This window comes from Schistocerca gregaria, chromosome 1 (genome assembly GCF_023897955.1).
Source record: "Schistocerca gregaria isolate iqSchGreg1 chromosome 1, iqSchGreg1.2, whole genome shotgun sequence".
Classification (NCBI taxonomy): Eukaryota; Metazoa; Arthropoda; class Insecta; order Orthoptera; family Acrididae; genus Schistocerca; species Schistocerca gregaria.
Window position 1 is genome coordinate 220,354,864 of NC_064920.1, and position 23,282 is coordinate 220,378,145.

A 23,282-nucleotide genomic window follows, 5' to 3' on the forward strand; every position below is an offset into this window, starting at 1 on the left:
ATGGTTTCTTCTATTTCTAAAACTTCTGCCCACAAGAGAAAGCTAGACGAGTCTCAGCCACGGCCAATTCTTCCATCAATGCCAAAGTTCCTAGTGGTTTCTCGGTCTGACGAATGTTTCATTATTCAGAAAGGTGTCGACGCAATTGCAAGTCCTGTAAAGTCTTGTTCCTGGTCACGAAATGGCACCTTGTTGTTAGAAACAGACAGTGCCCTCCAGGCACATAAATTGCTTTGAACTATACTGCTACACACCTTCCCTGTCTGGGTGAAAGCACAATGTACCTTAAATTCATCGTGCGGGGTGGTTTATACAAGATCACTCAACCGATTATCCAATGAGGACATTCAAAATTACCTGTCTGATCAGGCCATACATCGAGTCATGAAAAGGGTTGAAATGGAATTGGTACCGACCTGCACTCACTTCTTGACATTTGACAGAACTCAGCTTCCCTCGAACATTATAGCGGGATATGAGATAATTTCAGTTCACCCTTACATCCCCAACCCTACACATTGCTATCAATGTCAGCAGTTTAATCATACCAGCCAGTCGTGTTCAAATATGGCCAAATGCATTACCTGTGGCAGGGATGCCCATGAGGGTGATTGTCCACCTCCATCTCCTCATTGCATCAACTATATGGGCGACCACACTTCTTTTTCTAGAGATTGCCCTATTTTTAAAGAAGAACGCATTATTCACGAAATCCAAGTGAAGGAAAAGGTGTCTACTTTTGCTGCTCATACGTTATTCGCCAGTAGAAAGCCCACTGTGTTCCCAGTGGGTAAATATAGCACAGTCCTCACCTCTCCTCAACCTACTAAGGAGGTAGTAACACAGACTTGCAGTTTTACCTTTGGCACCATGGTCGTCAGATCGGCCAACCCAGAGAGAGCACGTTCAACCTCCCTACTATCACCTGCTCTCTCTAAGACTCAACCTTCATCAGCTCCTGCTCAATCACAGGTCCCAAAATCGGACGCCCAGACTTCCAAACAAGAGCCTACTCATGAAGGTTTCTTATGTACAAAGCTACATCCCCAAGTTCGCTTTGTATTCCCTCATTTCCAATCAGTTCCTGTTTGATCTTTCCTCTGTTGATGGAGCTCCGGCTCATGGGAGACTTAACGATTCTCTTCCATGATACTACCATTATCACCCAATTCCTTTAAACAGTTCCTTCCTAGCTGTCGCTGTACGTCTTGCCCTCTTGACTCTTTCTCTCTCTGTACCATATACATTCCATCACCCTCACCAGTGGCGAGAGCCGATCTCCTTCATCTCCTTGGTCAGCTTCCTCCTCCCTATTTGCTGGTTGGTGACTTCAACGCACACCACCCGCTTTGGAGATCTCCGCGTCCTTGTCCGAGAGGTTCCCTATTAATTGATCTCTTCCACCAAGTGGATCTTGTTTGCCTCATCACTGGGGAACCTACTTTTTTGTCTGCCTCCACGTCAACCTACTCTGATTTGGACCTTTTGGTTGTTACTTTCAGCTAGCTCAGCACTTTGAATGGTTTGCTCTTGCTGGTACACATTTGAGTGACCATTTTCCATAGGTCCTTCAATTATAGCCACATGTGCCACCTATAAGCTCAAGATGCTGGTGGAACATTCAATGCCTCGTACCTCTCCTTTGCCCCAGCACCACCCAGTTCCTTGGTGGAATGAGGCGTGCTGTGACTCAATACATGAGCAGAGACGTGCTATTCACATTTTCCGCCATCATCCTACGTTGGCCAACTGTATCCGCTATAAGCAGTTATGTATGCGATGCCGTCGCATAATCTGTGATAGCAAGAAGGCAAGCTGGTACTTCTTTACCAGCTCCTTTAACACCTTCACTCCTTCATCTGAAGTTTGGAGTCGAATTCGACGGTTATCCGGCACGTCTAGTTTTTCCCCGAGTTAACTGTCGCACAAGATGCCTTAGTGGACCCAGTCGCAATTTCTAATTCTTTTGGTCAACACTTTGCTGTGATTTCGAGCTCTTTAAATCACACACCAGCACGTCTCTCAAAGAAACGAGCAGCAGAAGTGAAACCTTTTGCTTTCTCATCTCAAAATCACGAAAGCTATAGTACCGTTTTTTCTATGCGAGAACTCCAATGCGAACTCTCCTCCTCTCGCTCTTTTGCCCCAGAACCAGATGGCATGCGTGTCCAATGTTGCTGTATTTATCATACCATATCTGCATTACCTCCTTTGCCTTTATAATCCAATTTGGACCAACAGTACCTTTTCCAGAAGATGGCGGGAAGCTATTGTCTTTCCTGTTCCGAAACCTGGAAAGAACAAACGTGTCCCCTCTAGCTATCGCCCCCATCTCTCTCATGAGTAAGGTATGTAAGGCTATGGAGTGTGTGCTAATTTGCCGTTTAGGCTGGTGGCTGGAGTCTCAAAGCCTTTTGATGCCTGCCCAGTGCGGTTTCCGAAAGCATCGTTCCGCAGTTGACCATCTTGTTGCCCTCTCCACTTATATCATGAACAATTTTCTCAGGAAACTCCAAACGGTAACTACATTTTTTGATCTGGAGAGGGCATACAATACCTGTTGCAGGACAGGCATTCTCCACATGGTTTTCTCTTGTGGCTTTTGAGGTCGGCTACCCCTTCTCATCTGTGAATTTGATAGAGCGCACATTTAAGGTGCGGGTGAACACTACTCTCTCCCATACTTTCACCAAAGGAAACGAGGTGCCCAAGGTCTCCATGCTAAGTGTTGCACTGTTTGCCATCGTCATAAATCCAATTATGGATTTTCTCCTTCCCGATGTCTCAGGCTCCCTTATTGTCGATGGTTTTACAACCTACTACAGCTCTCAACGGACCAGCATCATTGAGAGACGTCTTAAAGGATGACTCTAATGCCTCCACTCATGGAGCATTGAAACCGGCTTCTGATATTCTCCCAGTAAGACCATGTGTGTAAATTTTTGGCGTCGTACAGAGTTTTATCCGCCTTCTCGACATCTAAGCCCTGTCGATCTTCTGTTTGCAGACGTCACCAAATTCTTGGGATTTATGTTTGCCAGAAAACTGTGCTGGTCTTTTCACGTTTACTATCTTCTGGCTAGTTGTCTGCGATCCCTCAACGCCCTCCATGTTCTGTGTGGTACCTCCTGGGGAGCAGACCAAGTGATCATCCTCCACCTATATTGTGCCTTAGTGCACTCAAAATTGGGCTATGGAAGCATAGTTTACTCTTCTGCGTGGCCATCTATTCTTCGGTGTCTAGACTCTATCCACCACCGTGGATTGCATTTAGCGTCTGGAGCTTTTTACACCAGCCCCTTCGAGGGCCTTTATGCTGAGACTGCTGGACCTCCACTATCCAATCGGCGAGCTGTCCTTCTGAGTCGTTATGTTAGGCATCTGTCTTCCATGCTTACTCATCCGACCCATGCCCTTTTGTTCGACACCTCCTTGGATTTAGGATATGCAGGCCGCCCTTCCCCTCTACTACCACTGGGAGTCTGTTTCCGTCAGTTGTTACATTCCTTTTCCTTCCAATTTCCTAAAACTTTCTTGATGAATGGGGGTATGGCACCATCTTTACTTCGCCCCCCGTACCTGCCTTCTCTGTGACCTGTGCCAGCTTGCCAAGGATAGAAACCGTGCTATAGTTTATCATTGGGCATTTGCTGCTCTGTGTGCACTTTCATTTATAGTGATGGCGCAAAGACCACCTGTGGTTTTGGAAGTGGCTATATTGTTGGTGACACCCCAATTAGATTTCATCTTCCCGACCAGTGTTTGGTTTTTACTGCGGAGGTTTATGCTGTTCTCCAGGCTGTCCAATACATATGTCACCATCAGCGGATACAGTATATTATATGCTTGGATTTGCTCGGCTCTCTTCTCAGTCTCCAAGCTCTTTATCCCATCAACCCTCTGGTCCACCGTATTCAGAACTGCCTCCACATGCTCTACTTGGGTGGTGTCTCTGTGGCTTTCCTCTGGATCCCAGGGCATGTTGGTACTTGCTGAAATGACGCAGCCGATATAGCGGCAAAGGTTGCAGTCTCTCTTCCTCGACCTGCTGGTCACATGGTTTACTTTGCCGGGCTCCAGAGCGTTTTATGTTGTTGTGATGCTCTTTTATGGCATACACATTGGTCTGCACTTCCCAATAATAAATTACAGGAAATAAAACCTCCTCCCTGTGCGTGGACCTCTTCCTCCCAGTCTTGTCATTGGGAGGAGGGAATTTTAATTAGACTCTGGTTTGTGCACTGCCTTTTTAGCCATTGACATGTTTTAAGTGGCAATCCTCTCCCACTTTGTCCCCACTGCTCTCAACAGTGGATGGTGAGACACCTTTTACTTCAGTGTCACTATTTTAATCCGTGCTCGTTTACAGCTGTCGCTTTCCCTTTTAGTAGATGACACGCACTCAGCCGATCACATTCTTGAGTTTATCAGTGTCAGTGAGATGACATACGTCATTTGAAGCTCTTCTTGCGGGGACCCCCCCCCACCTCAATATCAGTTTTCTAAAGATTTCCTTCAGTTTGTAGTTTCTCCCCTCCCCCTAAAGTGCCGGGAAGTTTCTGTGCCAGTGTATAAAACGTTAACCACTCAAAGGGTTGATAAGTTTTGCATTTCCGGGTATTAGATAGAACTATCTCCCACATGTAAAAAAAAACTTTGGTAATGTTAATTTTGACATTATGATTGTGATAACAAACCACTTTCACTTGCTCAGTGTATTTAGCTGACACACAATGTCCTTTGTGCAAATAACAAGCTGACAAGACAGCTGTAATCTCAGGAAAATGTTCTAACAAATCAAGAAAGAAATTTATGCGTCTACATCGACACTCTGCAAACCATCATAAAGTGAATGAAAGAGTAGATTTCCCATTGTACCGTGTGGAAAGAATGGTTGTTTGAATGCCTTTGTGCGTGTAGTAATTATTATAATGTTATCCTCACAATCCCTATGTGAGCAATACATACAGGATTCTATTGTATGGAACTGGGGCCCTAGAAACGACGGAGAGGCTTCGTCCCCTCAGTGGTTCACAACCCCACAACAGGCTACAGCAGTCCACTCACCCCAGCATTGCCCCACACCGAATCCAGGGTTATTGTGCATTCACCAAGGCAGATGGAAAATCGCCTTAAAAACCATCCACAGACTGGCCAGTACACTGGAGCTCGACATTAATCCACAGGGTAGATGACACGACCCCCCCCCCCCTCCCCCCCTCAAAGGAATGTCTCGCACCAGACGAGTGTAACCCCAATTTTTGCGAGGTAGAGTAATGTTGGTGTATGTGTACATGGAGAAAGTGTTTGCGCAGCAATCAGCAACATAGTGTAACCGGCGGAATAAGGGGAACCAGCCCGCATTCACCAAGGCAGATGGAAAATCGCCTTAAAAACCATCCACAGACTGGCCAGCACACTGGAGCTCGACATTAATCCACATGGTGGATTTGTGCCGGGGACCAGCACACCTTCCTGCCCAGAAAGCAATGTGTTAGACCTCCCAGCTAACTGGGCTGATGTAGGGGATTATAGCATATTCCTAGAGTCATCATTTAAAGACAGTTCTGGAAACCTTATTAATAAACTTTCTCGGTATCTTGGGCCCTTCTCTGTGTATGTCCCTTGTTAATCCTATTTGGTATGGATCCCATACACTTGAGCAATATTCTAGACCTGGTTGCACGAGTTATTTGTTAGCAGTCTCCTTTGTAGACTGATTACACTTTCACAGTACTATAGTTGTAAACAAAAGTCTACCCCCCTGCTTTACCCATGAGTGAGCCTAAGTGATCATTCTGTTTCATATCCCCACAAAGTGTTACACCCAAATATTTCTATGAGTTTGCCAGTTCCAACAGTGATTCATTGATATTATAGTCATAGGATACTCCATTTTTTGTGACATTTCTGAACATTTAAATAAGTTGCCAACCCTTGCACCACATTGAAATCTTATCAAGATGACTGAATACTATAGATAACTGTATCATCTGCAAAAATCCTGATTTTACTATTAATGTTTCCTGCAAGGTTATTAATACACAACATGAACAGCAAGGGTCCCAACACGTCGTTGGGGCACATCTGTTCTACATCTGATAATGATTCTCTATCCAAGACAACATACTGTGGCATCCCTACCAAAAAACCCTCACTCCAGTCACAAATTTCACTTGATATCCCATATGGTCATACCACTGTGTGTGGTACTGACTCAGACGCTTTCTGGAAATCAGGAAATAGTATGTCTACCTGGTTGCCTTCATTCAAAGCTTTCAGTATGTCATGTGGGAAAATACGACTTGGGATTAACATGTTCAATGTTTTCAAAATCCGTGCTGGTTGGCATTCAGGAAGTTGTTGTGTTCATGATATCTCATTATGTTTGAGCCATAGTTCTCTACATGTGCATATCCTGACCGGAAAGTTTCAAGTTTCTCATTAATATATGGCCCAACTGATTTTTTATCTAGTCCACTGAACATATACATCCTTTTGCTTCTTTTAGTTATCCTTTGTACTTTGGTCATAATTGTTGCAGCAACCACATCTGTTCTAAATTGTTTTCAGAGAAGGCATAGAGTAGTAATGTTTCACATGACGTCTCATCACACCCACCACTAACAAAACTAATTTTCCCAATTAATTGTTAAAGTCTTCACCATTGATTACAGTATGATTAGGGAGCTTATGTACAAGTGAACTGCGGTTTTCTCTAAAAGTTTTTGGTTATATCTGGAGATGGTTGTGATGAGCAATAATTTATCTCCACCCTCCACCCCCCCCCCCACCCCCCTTGATACTGAATCATGCTCAAATACTCTCACATGCACCTTGAGTGTCTTTCTCGATGGATCTGAATTTATTGTCTACTGTGACAATATGGCTATTCTTTCGAGATACATTTAAAATTCCCCAGAATTCTCACTGTTATCAATTTTAGGTTTCAGCCAGTTTTCTGTACCTAGTATAACTCTGGTACTTTGTTGCAAATGCTTCAGTGGTTAATCATTAGGGTTTTCATTCTCTCACCTTTGAGAGGCATGTCTTTTGATCTTAATACTGATACTTCTGGGGTCATATAAAATAAAGCTTTTTAATACTATGCATATATCAGACCTACATCTATACTCTGCAAACCACCTTGAGATGCATGGCAGAGGGTACGTCCCATTGTACCAGTTATTGGCTTTCTTCCTTTTCCATTGGTGTATGGAGTGCAGGAAGAGTGATTGTTTGAATGCCTCTGTGTGTGCAGTAATTATTCTAATCTTATCCTCACAATCCCTATTTGAGCGATACGTAAGAGGTTGTCGTATCTTCCTAGAGTAATCATTCAAAGCTGGTTCTTGAAACTTTGTTAATAGACTTATTAGGGATAGTTTACACCCAGTTCACTCCCATAGATTAAACAAATCTGCAGCCATTCTTGCTGCCCTTCTCTGTATATGTTCAATATTCCCTGTTAGTCCTTTTTGGTACAGGTCCCACACTCTTGAGCAATATTCTAGATCAGGTTGCATGAGTGGTTTGTAAGCAATCTCCTTTGTACAGTGATTGCACCTCTCCAGTATTCTACCAATAAACTGAATCTAAATGATTATTCCATGTCATATCCCTGCAAAATGTTACTTCCAGGTATTTATTTGGCTGGTTCCAATAGTGTCTCATTGATATTATAGTCAGTTTTTTTACATTTCTGGACATTTAGAGCAAATTGTCTTATCAACATCTGACTAAATATTTATGCAGCTTCTTTGAGATAGTATTTCATTATAGATAACTGCATCACCTGCAAAAAGCTTGATTTTACTATTAATGTTTTCCACAAGGTCATTAATATTCAATGTGAACGACAAGAGTCCCAACACACTTCTCTGGGGTACACCCGAGGTTACTTCGACATCTGATGATGAGTCTCCATCCAAGATGGCATTCTCTGTCCTCTCTACCAAAAAGTCCTCAGTCCAGCCACAAATTTCACTTCACACCCCATATGATCGTACTTTTTATTATAAGCGTAGTTGCATTACCGAGTCAAATACTATTTGGAAATCAAGCAGTACTGCAGCTACATGGTTGCCTATATTTAAAATTTTCAGTATGTCATGTGAGAAAAGTGTGAGTTGGGTTTCACATGATCGATATTTTTGAAATCCATGCTGGTTGGGATTGAGGATGTCATTCTCTTCAAGATACATCAGCTTGATTGAGAGCAAAATATGTTCTAAGTTTCTCCAAGCAATTGATGTCAAGGATTTGGACAGTAGTTTTTAGATCACCCCTACTACCCTTGTTGTAGACCATTGTGACCTGTGCCTTTTTTCAAGAGCTGGCAATGTTTTTATTTGAGGGATTTACAACAGATTATAGTTAGAAGAGGATCTTAACTCAGCTGTAAATTCAGTATAGAATTTGACAGTGATTCCATCAGGGCCTGGAGCTGTGTTCAAATTTAACGATTTCAGCTGTTTCTCAACACCTCTAACACTAATAGTTCTTTCATTCATCTCTTCAGTGGTAGGAGGATTAAATTGGGGCAATTCTCCTGGGTTTTCCTTTGTAAAGGAACATTTCAAAACAGGGTTGGTACCCCCAGTTTCAGTTCGTGTCTCATTCGCTAGGGACTGGACACTAATTTTGGTGCCACTAAACCTTTACATACGACCAGATTTTCTTTGGATTCTGTGAAAGATCAGTCGATAATATTCTACTATGGTAGTCAATGAAGGCTTTACACATTGCTCTCTTAACAGGCAAATGTGTTTCATTCAGCTTCTCTCTATCTATAGCCCAATACTTTGTTTTACACTTGTTGTCTCTGGGTTGGTGAGTGGGGTTCCTAATTATCTGTTATAGGTAGTTTTCAGAGAAGACATTTAGTAAATTTACCAATTAATTGTTGGTTGATCAAGGTCTTCATTGATGGTTACAGTATGGTTGGGGAATTTATATACAAGAGAACTGAGGTTTTCTCTAACGTTTTGGACTATATCAGAAGAGGAGCCTGGTGGGTGACAGAAGGATCCAATACTCATGTTATGCCCACCCCTGATATTGAGTCATGCCCAAACAGTCTCACATGCACGCTCAATTTCCCCCTCAATGGATTTGAGTTTCTTGCCTAATGCAACAAATGCATCCCCTCCATTTCCCTATCCTTTTGATGATGATGATGATGATGATGATGATGATGATGATGATGTCTTCAGTCCAGAGACTGGTTTGTTGCAGCTCTCCATGCTACTCATCCTGTGCAAGCTTCATCTGCATGTACCTACTGCAACTCACATCCTTCTCAATTTGCTTAGTATATTCATCTCTTTGTCTCCCTGTATGGTTTTTACCCTCCATGCTGCCCTCCCAATACTAAATTGGTGATCCCTTGATGCCTCAGAACATATCCATCCTTTTGATATACACTTAAATTTTCCCCAAAAATCTCACTGCCATCAATGCCAGGTTTCAACCATCTTTCTGTACGTAGTGTTTTGTGAGCTCCACTGTTCTTCATGAGCACTTCAAACACTGAATGCTTTGGCAGTTTATCATTAGGATTTTGATACTCTCAGCTGTGGGAGGCATTTCTTTCGATCTTACATTCCCACTTTTGGGTTTCCTACATTTGTTACCTGAATTGGATGTAGATTCACCTAATCTAGAAAAAACCTGTGTGCACCCATCACACATTCACAACCTGAGTAACAGCACTCTGATGTGTAGTGCACACCTGATCTATTTAGAGGGACAGTACAGTTCTGAATCCTATAGCACAAGTCCAGGAAGTCACAGCCAGTCACACAACCTTCTAATTGTCTGATTCAGTCCTTCCAGTTGACATAAAACCAATGGGCCGCATCAGTTCTGGGGAGAATGCTGCAAATTGTTAACTTCATTGAAACTCCATGTGCACGGCTAGTCTTCTCAACCTTCTCTGCCAGTCACTGGAATGACCCAAGAATGACCTCGATGCCTAGATGATAAGCATCATTTGTTCCAATGTGCACCGCAATCTGCAGTTGGTTGTTTCATTGGCTGTTGGTATAGCCTCTTCAACATGCTGAATGAGGCCCCCAAGCATACACAGTTAGTGCACCTGATCTTCCTGTTCCTTGCTGCCATTTCCCTAAGGGGTGCCATCATTCACTGTACATTTGAACTGCCAACAATAAATAAACTCCAACCTTTTTATGTTTGTGTCCTCCTTATACCGACCAAAACAGATTTCCCCAGAATAGGTGAAATGAGTCCCACCAGTTCAGTTTCAGTGAAAGACAGTACCTCAAACCTGTAGGCTAGGGGGATCGGTACAACATCCTGAAACATTCCTGGTCCCTGTCCACCCTGTGCAGAACGCCTGGATCTACCATATGCCACTAACGGTCAAGTGGACGGGTAATGACAGATTCTGTACTTTCTGTGGAGGAGGCAGGACCAACAGAAGACAATAATTGAGGTACCCCTGGTACAGGCATCATAGATACACGACTCTCGGGAACTCTTCCAACACACTGATTCACATCAGCTGCCAATCGTTTAATAGTAGTCTGGGCAATTTCTAGCTACTTACAAATGTCAACCAATTCACCCCGTGTTGAAGAACACCATTTACAGCGTGGCTGCATTTTGGCTGGTACAATGTATTAAAAGGCAGTGAACAGATAACTTCAAATTAAGCCCACTGGTTTTCTTTTAATCTGTAGAGCTAAAAAATTGGCTACTTCCCTATAAGAGCTGAAGCTGATGCGCAAAAACAAGATTTCTATTAATGCAACACAAAAACCCACAGTAAAAATTGCTAGTTTCTGTATGAAGGATATGATAAAATTTCTGATAAGAAATCCACAGAGCAATGTGAACAACCCAAATGAGTTAGAATTGTTAATGATACCCAAATCAACACTTTCAGCTCACAACTGTTTATGATAGAATGCTCCAACTTCCTGTCTCATTGTACAAATGTCAATGAGATTTTTGACGGCCTTGTCAGTCTTGTTTCTAATATGTTTAATAAATGCTGCCCTAAGTATTAAAAAGATTTGAGGGGAAACCAAGCAAAAGTAATCATATGAGTTTACATCAATGGTTCACACCTGACCTCAAAAAATTAAGAACATAGGTCATCAATAGCCCTAACAGACCAAAGCACAGTGAAGAAGACTTTAGTACCTTCAAGAAAAGAAGAGGTCCACATCAGAAATTATAAAATAGAAACGAATGGCAAATAGTAACTTTATTCAGAAACCACAAAATAAATGTAAGGCTTCTTGGAGATTTACCAAATCAGAGTGGGTAATACTAATAGAACCACTTGTAATGCTACCTGTATCACATTTGATGAAATGAAAAACTTCTTTATTTTTTTCTGGTGATAAGGAACACGCAACTCAACAAAATGACAACTATAAATAAGGCATTAATAAACATCTGGGGGGAAGGGGTACAAAGTTATTCATGTTGCATAACAGACGTGCAACATATACATTCCAGTGTACACAAATTGTTGTCACTGGTGGTGCAGTAGCTATATCAAAATTCAACAACTCAAAATCAGAAGACTTGTATGGTCTGTTAAAATCAGTTGTTAAAAAGATTGTGGATATTGTACTACAACCACTTTGTGTACTAATAAATTGGATTTCTATGATTTATTCTTTGTCAGCACGCTTAAAGAGTTGTCCCACTACATAAAAATGAGACAAGTTGTTTTGCTAATAATATAACATTGTATGTCTCAACAAATTTACAAACATTTCACTTGCAATGGAACACAGACAAACACTCTGTATGGCTTCAAGGAAAATTCATCCACATTGAAATTCATTACTTCTGAAGCAAAATTATCTGTTGATGCCCTACCAAACGACCTGAGCAATACAGTAGACTGTGAATCATTGGATTCTAATATTGTCATGCCTATCTAGTATCAAGCCATGTAAATCTGTTCTTTCTGCTAATTATACCACTTTCATTGCATTTGGAAATGACATAGAGGACCTAAAGGAACAAAGCAAAGCAAACCTAAGAATTTCTACTATCTGGTTTAAAGACAATGATTAACTGTAAACCAAAATAAAACTGAAAATGTAGTGAACAACGATTGTATGTTGGTTAAACTGCTGAATGTACACTTGGATTTCAAACTAACTGGGAATCTCCACACAAGATTCAATATGCACAGAATTATCAAAAGTCGTCTGTGAGCTTTGTTCTAAAAATTCCAAAACATTCATATTTTCATGCCAATGGTGTGTTGAAGCTAAATATGGTTGGCGTTCCTGCACGCACTTGTGGTTAATCTGTGACTTTTGGAAATTACATTGTTGTATGTCTGTTAGTTAGTCTTCAGTGCTGTATTTGAGATGAGATGGAAGAGTTAGAGGAGGAATGTGCCTGCAATAAATTTTGTGTGAAACTCGAGAAAACCTTTACATAGACACACCAAATGATGCTGGAAGCCTACGATGATGATTGCTTAAGCCACACTTGGTGTTATGAATGGTTCACACGGTTTAACAATGGCCAGGTGGAAGTTAAAGATGACCCTTGTCGACATCTGCTTATGACACTCATGTCAGGAACGTCAATGAAATTGTGCTTGCCAATCAAAGACTGGCTGTCCGAGAGACTGCAGAAGAATGTAACATTTCAGTTGGATTGTGTCACAAACTCCTGACACAGCATATTGGAGTGCATAGTGTTGCCACCAACTTTGGCCCACAGCTCATGAGTCAAGACCAGAAAGACCTTTGCCCCGCAACCTGTGAAGAGCTTTTGGATCACGCAAACGAGAACGAGATGCTCCTTAATAGAGTATAACTGGTGATGAGACACGGGTCTACGGCTACGATGTTGACGCCAAGGTTCAATCTTCACAATGGGTCAGGAAAGCTCACAAGGTCGGACCAAATGTCAATGCTATGCTGATAGTTTTCTTTGGCTGTGAAGGATTAGTCCATGAATTCAAAGCCACATGGACACACAAACACACACACACACAATTTCTAGCTTTCGCAACCAACGGTTGCTTCTTCAGGAAAGAGGGAAGGAGAGGGAAAGACGAAAGGATATGGGTTTTAAGAGAGAGGGTAAGGAGTCATTCCAATCCCGGAAGCAGAAAGACTTACCTTAGGGGGGGGAAAGGATAGATATATACTCTCTCGCTCGCGCGCGCGCGCCCACACACGCCCACACACGCCCACACACGCCCACACACGCCCACACACGCCCACACACGGCCACACACGCCCACACACGCCCACACACGCCCACACACGCCCACACACGCCCACGCACGCACACGCACGCGCACACGCACGCACACACACACACGCACACGCACGCACACGCACGCACGCACACACACACGCACGCACACACACACACGCACACGCACGCACACGCACACGCACGCACACACACACACGCACACGCACGCACACACACACACGCACACGCACGCACACACACACACGCACACGCACGCACACACACACACGCACACGCACGCACACATCCATCCATACATATACAGACACAAGCAGACGTTATTAAAGGCAAAGAGTTTGGGCAGAGATGTCAGTCGAGGCGGAAGTGCAGAGGCAAAGATAATGTTGAATGACAGGTGAGGTATGAGTGGCGGCAACTTGAAATTAGCGGAGATTGAGGCCTGGTGAATAATGAGAAGAGAGGATATATTGAAGGACAAGTTCCCATCTCCGGAGTTCAGATACGTTGGTGTTGGTGGGAAGTATCCATATAACCCAGACGGTGGAACTTTAAGTGTGAGGCCTTTGGGGGTAATGCCAAATGTCAGACAAGCCTGAGTAAATAAAATAGGGGTAAATAAAATACCCCCAAAGGCCTCACACTTAAAGTTCCCATCTCTGGCTGCAATCCTTCTTTCCATCAGTCCTTATACCAGTTCCAAACAGCAGAATCCATAGCCCTCACCCGCCTAATCCTTCACCTATACATCGACTCGGCCAATGAACACACCCGTCAACTCCTATCCCAAATCAAAGTCCTCAATCTTTCCTCTCCCACATCCACACCGGCTGTTCATAGCATCCTCCTACAGGCCAACCGCAAATTAGAACAGCACGCCACCCTCCACCTCAAAAAACTATTCAATCTCCTGGTTTCCCACCTCCGGAAAGGCAACTCACTCACCCACCACAACCTTTCCAACAAACCTCAACCTCCTCTCATTGCACACAAACCCAGTCTCTCCCATCTACTCAATCTCCCACTTCCAGCTCCACTCCACCCAACACCTCAAAATTCTAGTCAACACAATCTGGAACCACAACACCCCAAATTAGTAGTTAACCTTTCCTCCAAACCTCTCTCCCAATCCGAAACCTCTGTCCTACTCAAAGGCCTCACCTTCAGCCCCATTCCCAGATTCAACCAAACTGCCCTTGTCAAAGATTTACTGTCCTACACTCGTAGTCTCTGCTGGAAATACCACTTTGCCACGAAGAAAAATAATCCTGATCCCACTCCTAATGATACAACTCCCCAAGACACTATCTAAATTGAACCCTGCCTGAAACAGTTCCATCCTCCATCACAGCGGGACCCACCTCCTCTTCCTCAAAATCACCCTCTCCAAACCTTCCAGGAATTTCTCACTTCCAGCCTTGCCTCTCAATCTTTCTTGAAAAACCTTAATCCTACTCCCAACATCACCACAGCCGAAGCCCAGGCTATCTGTGATCTGAAAGCTGACCGATCCATCATCATTCTTCCGGCTGACAAGGGTTCCACGACTGTGGTACTTGATCGCCGTGAGTATGTGGCTGAGGGACTGCCTCAGCTTTCAGACAACTCTAAATACAAAGTTTGCCAAGGTAATCCCATTCCTGGTGTCCAGGCGGAGCTTCAAGGAATCCTCAGAACCTTAGGCCCCCTACAAAACCTTTCACCTGACTCCATCAAACTCGTGACCCCCACAGACACCTCGCACTCCTACCTTCTACCTACTTCCTAAAATTCACAAACCCAAACATCCCGGCCGCCCCATTGTAGCTGGTTACCAAGCCCCCACAGAACGTATCTCTGCCTACGTAGATCAACACCTTAAACCTATTACATGCAGTCTCCCATCCTTCATCAAAGACACCAACCACTTTCTCGAACGCCTGGAATCCTTACCCAGTCTGTTATCCCCGGAAACCATCCTTGTAACCATTGATGCCACTTCCCTATCACAAATATCCTGCACGTCCAGGGCCTCGCTGCAATGGAGCACTTCCTTTCACGCCGATCACCTGCCACCCTACCTAAAACCTCTTTCCTCATCACCTTAGCCAGCTTCATCCTGACCCACAACTTCTTCACTTTTGAAGGCCAGACTTACCAACAATTAAAGGGAACAGCCATGGATACCAGGATGGCCCCCTCGAATGCCAACCTATTTATGGGTCGCTTAGAGGAAGCCTTCTTGGTTACCCAAGCCTGCCAACCCAAAGTTTGGTACAGATTTATTGATGACATCTTCATGATCTGGACTCACAGTGAAGAACAACTCCAGAATTTCCTCTCCAACCTCAACTCCTTTGGTTCCATCAGATTCACCTGGTCCTACTCCAAATCTCATGCCACTTTCCTTGACGTTGACCTCCATCTGTCCAATGGCCAGCTTCACACATCCGTCCACATCAAACCCACCAACAAGCAACAGTACCTCCATTATGACAACTGCCACCCATTCCATATCAAACGGTCCCTTCCCTACAGCCTAGGCCTTCGTGGCAAACGAATCTGCTCCAGTCCTGAATCCCTGAACCATTACACCTACAACCATGAAAACAGCTTTCGCCACCCTACAACTACCCTCCCGACCTGGTACAGAAGCAAATAACCAGAGCCACTTCCTCTTCCCCTCAAACCCAGAATCTCTCACAGAACCACCCTAAAAGTGACCCACTTGTGACAGGATACTTCTCGGGTTGGATCAGACTCTGAATGTGGCTCTCCAGCAGGGATACGACTTCCTAAAATCCTGCCCCGAAATGAGATCCATCCTTCATGAAATCCTCCCTACTCCACCAAGAGTGTCTTTCCGCCGTCCACCTAACCTTTGTAACCTCTTGGTTCATCCCTATGAAATCCCCAAACCACCTTCCCTACCCTCTGCCTCCTACCCTTGTAACGGCTTCGGTGTAAAATCTGTCCTATGCACCCTCCCACCACCACCTATTCCAGTCCTGTAACCCGGAAGGTGTACACGATCAAAGGAAGAGCCACGTGTGAAAGCACCCACGTGATTTACCAACTGACCTGCCTACACTGTTACGCTTTCTATGTGGGAATGACCAGCAACAAACTGTCCATTCGCATGAATGGACACAGGCAGACAGTGTTTGTTGGTAACGAGGATCACCCTGTGGCTAAACATGCCTTGGTGCATGCCAGCACATCTTGGCACAGTGTTACACCGTCCGACTTATCTGGATACTTCCCACCACCAGCCTATCCGAACTCCATAAATGGCAACTCGCCCTTCAGTATATCCTCTCTTCTCTATATCCGTCAGGCCTCAACCTCCACTAATTTCAAGTTGCCGCCGCTCATACCTCACATCTCTTTCAACAACTTCTTTGCCTCTGTACTTCCGCCTCGACTGACATCTCTGCCCAAACTCTTTGCCTTTACAAATGTCTGCTTGTGTCTGTGTATGTGCGGATGGATATGTGTGTGAGTGTACACCTGTCCTTTTTTCATGCTAAGGGAAGTCTTTCCGCTCCCGGGATTGGAATGACTCCTTACCCTCTCCCTGTAAACCCACATCCTTTTGTCTTTCCCTCTCCTTCCCTCTTTCCTGAAGAAGCAACCGTCGGTTGCGAAAGCTACAAATTGTGTGTGCGTGCGTGCGTGCGTGTGTGTGTGTGTGTGTGTGTGTGTGTACTGTAGGTATAATTGAATGGAAGCAAAATTTGTAGGATGGCTAGTATCATCTCTGAGCATTTATTCTTCATTGTGTATTAAGCCTTGAATTCAAACTAACTAGCTTCAGTATACCAGTTACTGTCTTGAATGTCAACAGAAGTGCAGAATAACAAAGTATTTGAAATGCTAACCATTGTCCACTTGAATGTCTGCTTGCTTGTAGACATGTAACTGCCAGTGTCTGCATAATGTATTTACCCACCTTTAAGATGAGGGTTTGTTTTTTTCCTTCAAAATTTTATTTTGAAAGCTATGGACTACAGTTGCTGAAAATTAGAGCCACGAATGAAATAATGAGACTTTTTCCAAATTCATCATTTAAAAAATATACAGTCATCTTACATTTGCAGATAAACTGTTGCCAATGAGTTCATTTTTATATAATGCGATAGCTTAATAATGGGGTCATCTTACATTTACAGATGAAGCTTTGGCAATTTAGGTCACATGCAGATTTAATTTGAAGAATTTGTAATGGTTGGAGGACTGACAGTGACTCCAACTTGGCCAAGCACTATTATGGATGCAGGGAGGGGAATGGTGAGCAGGTAGCAAATTTAGCCCTGCTACCAACTGAGTAAATGTGTATCAAATGCCTTTGAAAAGGTTTGAAACTGCATATAAAGTTTGATGGACGTCACTAGGATTATACATTTTAAGGAGTAGATTGACAGCATTCTAAACTTAATCAGTGTTACAGTAAGTCATATAAAATCAAATTTTTGTTGGCCCTGGAAGCCATTATATAGGCTACCTGTGACTGGGTCTGGATGATCACAGCCATTTAGTAATACAGATAATCAATCCAACGAAACAGCACAACATACTGACTCAGCCTGGGAGACACCATCCTGAAGGCAGTATGCACGTCATTAACTAGCCAGGAATTGAAAACCGAAAATAACATCATTTAGAAATTAGTGGGTACAACATGGGGAGCAGGTGCAATAACACTATGCACTGCAGCAGAAGCCCTGGTCTACTCTGTGGGCGAGTAGTGCACCCCTGTGTGGAGTTGGAGTACCTAGGTGAAGAAAATTGATGTCCAGTTCAATAAAACTAGGTGAATAATAACAGGAACATTAATGTTGACTCTGCTAGCATGGCTTTATATCCTGTCAAATATTGCTCCACCAGAAATCTGAAGATGGAAGGCATTAGTCCAGGAATGGCAAGAAATAAATCACCTAGGTGTACAAAGACTGCTACCTACACACCAAGTACTAGATGAATACTGTAGAAATCACCTGAAATCAAGAGCATTGATATAGAAAGACTGAATACTTGCCTATGACAACTGTAAATTCTGGAAAGCTAAGTGGAATAACGCTGATGTTATCTGCAACAATATAGAAGACCGCCAAGCAACAATTCCAGGAATGCAACTTCCCCACAAAATAAGGTGTCAGTTAAATTGTGTAAGAACTGGATGTGCACAATCTAAATCCATGATGTATAAGTAAGGTATCACTGGTAACCCATCTGCGCCAACAGCTGAGAGGTCAACGCGATGGACTGCCGTGCAAAGGGGCTCAGGTTTGATTCCCGGCTGGGTCGGAGATTTTCTCCGCTCAGGGACTGGGTGTTGTGTTGTCATCATCATTGATGCGAAAGTTGACGAAGTGGCATCAACTCAAAAGAATTGCACCAGGCGACCAGTCTACCAAATGGGAGGCCCTAGCCACACGACATTTATTTACTGATAACCCGATGTGGGACTGTGAAAATGGTGATCAAACTTTCTTCATTGGTACAATGTTGCACGTAACATAGATTCTCTGGAAAATCGAGGCCAGCCCGGCTGCTATTGAGTGGCTACCTCATTTGGATTTCACTTTATAGTGGGTTATTGTTACCCTTCCACTATAACTATTCTCTCATGTGAATGTTAAATGTACTGGTGTTTGTTGTTTTTATATTGGTATTTGTTCTGTATCTGTATTATATTCGAACATATTGTACATATACAAAATATATGTTATCTATTTTAAGCATCTCAATGTTCGTTCTTGCACTTGCAAAGCCATTTGCTAAATAAAATAAATAAATCAAAATTAATTGCCTGATGTAAAATATTTGTAGTCCAGAACTGAAACATCCCTATATCACTGTGGACTTGTAAAGGTAGAGAACTGACTCATGAGGGCAATATCCTAGATCTCCTAGTAACTAACACATGTACTTTGCAATTCAGTTACTACAGATGAGCAAATCAGTGACCATAATGCTGTTGCATCATCAATGACTATCTGCGCTAAAAGGAGTATTAAAGGAGTTAGAAAAATGTTTTTGCTTAGCAAGTACGATAAGGAACTCTGAGCAGCCAAAGACATACAGTCCAAGGAACAATGGAGGGCATACATACATAAAATTGAAAGGCATTACACACTGTTCTTTAGATATGTACGTCCATGTTATGTTGTTATCGATAGGAGAGATTTGACATGTTTCAATAATTGAAAGCCAAGAGAACTTGTTGACAAACAAAAGCTAAGCATAAGGAGGACAATGAGTGAAGTGTTTAACAAGTTCAAAAGTATAATTTTGCAACTAATCTGTTAATAATTCTCAAGAACTTGTGGTTATACATAAAGTCAGTATGTGGATCAAAATCACCTATGCAGCCACTAATTGAACATTCTGGACCAATACTGGAAATAACAGGTAAGGTTGAAATGCTGAATTGTTCCCTAAATCGTTTCACTATGGAATGTACACTAAAGTGACAAAAGTCATGGGATGCCTTCTGAAACTGTGTCGGACCTCCTTTTTCCCCAGCATAGTGTAGCTACTAGACGTAGCATGAACTCGGCTAGTTGTGGAAAGTCCCCTGCAGAAATGCTGAACCATCCTGTTGCTTTAGCTGTCCATAATTGTGAAAGTTTTGCCAGTGCAGGATTTTGTACACATAACGGACATCTTGATTATGTGCCATAAATGTTTGTTGGGATCCATGTCAGGCATTCTGGGTGGCAATATCATTTGCTTAAATTGTCCGGAATGTTCTTCAAACCAGTCATGAACAATTGTGGACCAGTGACATAGTGCTTTGTCATCCATAAAAATTCCATCGTTACCTGGGAACATTCAGTCCATGAATGGGCACCAGTCATATCCAAGTAGCTGAACATAACAATTTCCAGCCAATGATTGGTTCAGTTGGACCAGAGGCCTCCTCCATTCGATCTAAACACAGGCCACATCATTATGGGGCCATTACCAGGCTGCACAGTGCCTTGTTCCCAACATGGGTCCATAGCTTCATGGGGTCTGCCCCACACTCGAATCTACAGTCAGCTCTCACCAACTGAAAGTGGGAATCATCTGACCAGACCTTGGTTTTCCAGTTGTCTGGGTTTCAACCAATATGGTCACAAGCCTAAGAGAGGCACTGCAGGCCCATTAACGCCAGATTTCGTTGTACTGTGTTAACTGATATGTTCGTCATACATCCTACATTAATTCCTGCAGTTATTTCACACAGTGTTGCTTGTCTTTTAGCACTGACAACTATGCAAATGCCACTGCTCTTAGTTGTGAAGTGAAGACCGTCAGCCAGTGTGTTGTCCATGGTGAGAGATAATGCCTGAAATTAGGTATTCTTGGTACACTTTTTGACACTGTAGATCTCGGGATACTAAATGCTATAACAATTCCTGAAGTGGAATGTCCCATCAGCCAGCTCCAACTACCATTCCGCTTTCAAAGTCTGCCAATTCTCATCATGTGGTCATAATCACATCAGGAACCTATTTATCCGACTCGCCTGAGTACAAATTATAGCTCTGCCAATGCATTGTCATTCATACCTTGTGTACACGATACTACCACCATCTGTATATATGCATATCGCTATCCCATGGTTTTTGCCATCTCTGCATATAGTCCTTCATTCCAATCATTATTCATTAACCAAACTGACAGATATTGACATATGTAATAATGGACTGGAAAATCAGTGCTTCGTGCACTGACTTGCAGTTGTCTTCACCATGGTTAAGTAAAACTTGTGCATATTTAACTGAAAAGACCCAGTAGTGCTTCATCCCCATGTCAATGTTACACCTATGGGCACAATAACGACTACAAAATAATTGGCACTATTCAGAGTCTCTTTCATTACATGAAATTCCTTATTTGGAAAAGCAAACACAGATTACGGCTCATCCTAGGGAAATGTAAAGTATCCATGAAAGAGGCAGCTTGCAAAACCCCCATAAAGCAGTTTATTTAGTACTACTTCTCAGTTGGGGACACTTTCCAGGTAGGTCTGACAGAGAAGGTCCAAAGAAGAGCCACACATTTTGTTGGTATTTTATTATGCAAGTGCTAGTGCCTCAGATAATTATCCAGTTCCAGTAACTGACACTACTAGAGTGGTGTTGGACATTATGGAGAGGTTTGGCTACCAGTATAATTCTAAGAACTTTCATTTTGTGTTTATCATGCAACACATTACTTCCTCCAAAGTATGTCTCGCAAAATGACTGAGCTTGAAATTCTCCAATTTTCTGACATAGTCAGAGGCGTGCTGACCTACATTCTTGCCACACATTATTGTTGATTGGTTGATTGTTACAAGAAAGGAAAGGAGAGAGAGATCAGAAGTATGTTCCATCACACACTGATGAGCTGAGGAAAAATGGGTTTATATCATTTAATAATTTTAACCAGCATCTGTCACTAAATGTTTTTCTGTGCAGTGGCCACACAATATCAACTAAGACTATTTGTAGCATTTTATATGTAAAACAAGTTGGTAGGAAGTAATGTGTTCTGCTACTAACAGGACAAGTATTTAGGTTATTCCTTATCGAAGACTGGTTGCCGGCGAGGAAAGTATAACAGCATTAAATCCTCTCACCCTGGGCATTCTACAGCTGTTTCTAACTTATCTAGTCATTTTTAGCACTTTAGAAGTCAAAAATGTAAGGTTATTTTCTGTTGTTTGCTCAGTTTGTATACTAAAATTGGAATGAGTTTTGAACCTTGTGATTTTACAGGGAGATGTTGTTCCTACTGTCAGTGGTGGTGCTCAGGTTATCTTCAATGACGTTGAAACTCTTCGCCAGGAGTCACCGTCATCATCTCCAGTCAGAAAAAGGAATCTTGAAGCAGAAACACACCCTCAAGATCTGGCAACCATTTGTGCTATGTCAGTTGAAGGACATGCAAAGAAACCAAGACTCTGAAAGTATGGATACAAGTTGGGAATGTAAATTTTTAACTTTATATTGACAAATTTCAAATGCTAATAACACCTGGATGTGCCTTAGTAAGGCGTTTGGAGATTCTTGATCTCTCTTTCTAATACCTGTTTTACCTGAGCTGAAATCATGCTGATTTGAATATACATTCCAGTATTGTACCATATAGTATTATATAAATATATTTTTAATTATCAGATGTGAAACATGATACTTTTGTAAATTTTATATATGATATGTGATACATGACAATTTCGTACCTTACTAACTTTTGTAAATTTGACACGTGACATCTGCTACATGACAATTTTGTACCTTACTAATTTTTGTAATGGTTGTTATTTTTCTGTGGGTGCTTATATGATTTTTTATATTATTGACTTAATTATTTTTTTGTAATTAAATGATGATGTTCCAACTGACATTCAGAAGTTGTAATACATACATTTTACTCAGTACCTATATCCATAGTGATATGTACATGCCAAAAATTTTTTATCTGTGTCCACTTTCTGTAAAGTGGTTTGGTTGCAATGTCAGAAGAGGGCCAATCCTTACAAATTGTCTGCAGCTTGACTGTTAAAGTTACCGAATACTGGGAAAAAAATTATTATTGTGAAAAGAATTAATGATAAATCTTGAAGGTTAGAGAGAGAGTGTGTGTTAGAAGTGTGTATTCTCCATAGGACAAAGGAAAAAGTATGCAGAGCTGACAGAAGAGTTAATTGTTAGATAAGCCACACAAAAGAAGCAGACTGCAAGTAATGGGATTGATATGTCAAAGCAGTTGGTGGAGATGATAAAGCATTGCACCAAAGTGATCCAGTTTGTCATAAGCTGCTCATCTACTGTAGTTATTGATCAGTTTTGATGAACTTGTTGGATAATGAGACAGTTGAAGGTTTAAAAACATTATGGACTGATATGCACAGCAAAGAGTTGTTTAGTACCTCTATCAGTCTTGTTCCATTTTTTATTGAGGGAGTAGCATTGTGTGAACAGAGATGCATGTTGATAACACACACTGTGTAAACACTCCATTCGACACACACAGCAGCAACCATGTCTGAAGTAATGAACAACGTATTTTGGAAAAGAGGCATTACTTAACAGGAG

General features: G+C 42.4%; 1 protein-coding gene across 1 annotated transcript in view; it reads left to right on the plus strand.

The window, feature by feature from the left end:
* Positions 1-22,590, plus strand: part of LOC126337770 (kinesin-like protein KIF23) — a 138,927-nt gene extending 116,337 nt beyond the window's left edge. Inside the window, exon 15 of the mRNA XM_050001497.1 lies at positions 21,963-22,590. Coding sequence (XP_049857454.1) covers positions 21,963-22,151 — 189 coding nt within the window. The 3' untranslated portion in view covers positions 22,152-22,590. The remainder of the gene's footprint in view (positions 1-21,962) is intronic.
* The last annotated feature ends 692 nt before the right edge of the window (positions 22,591-23,282 follow it).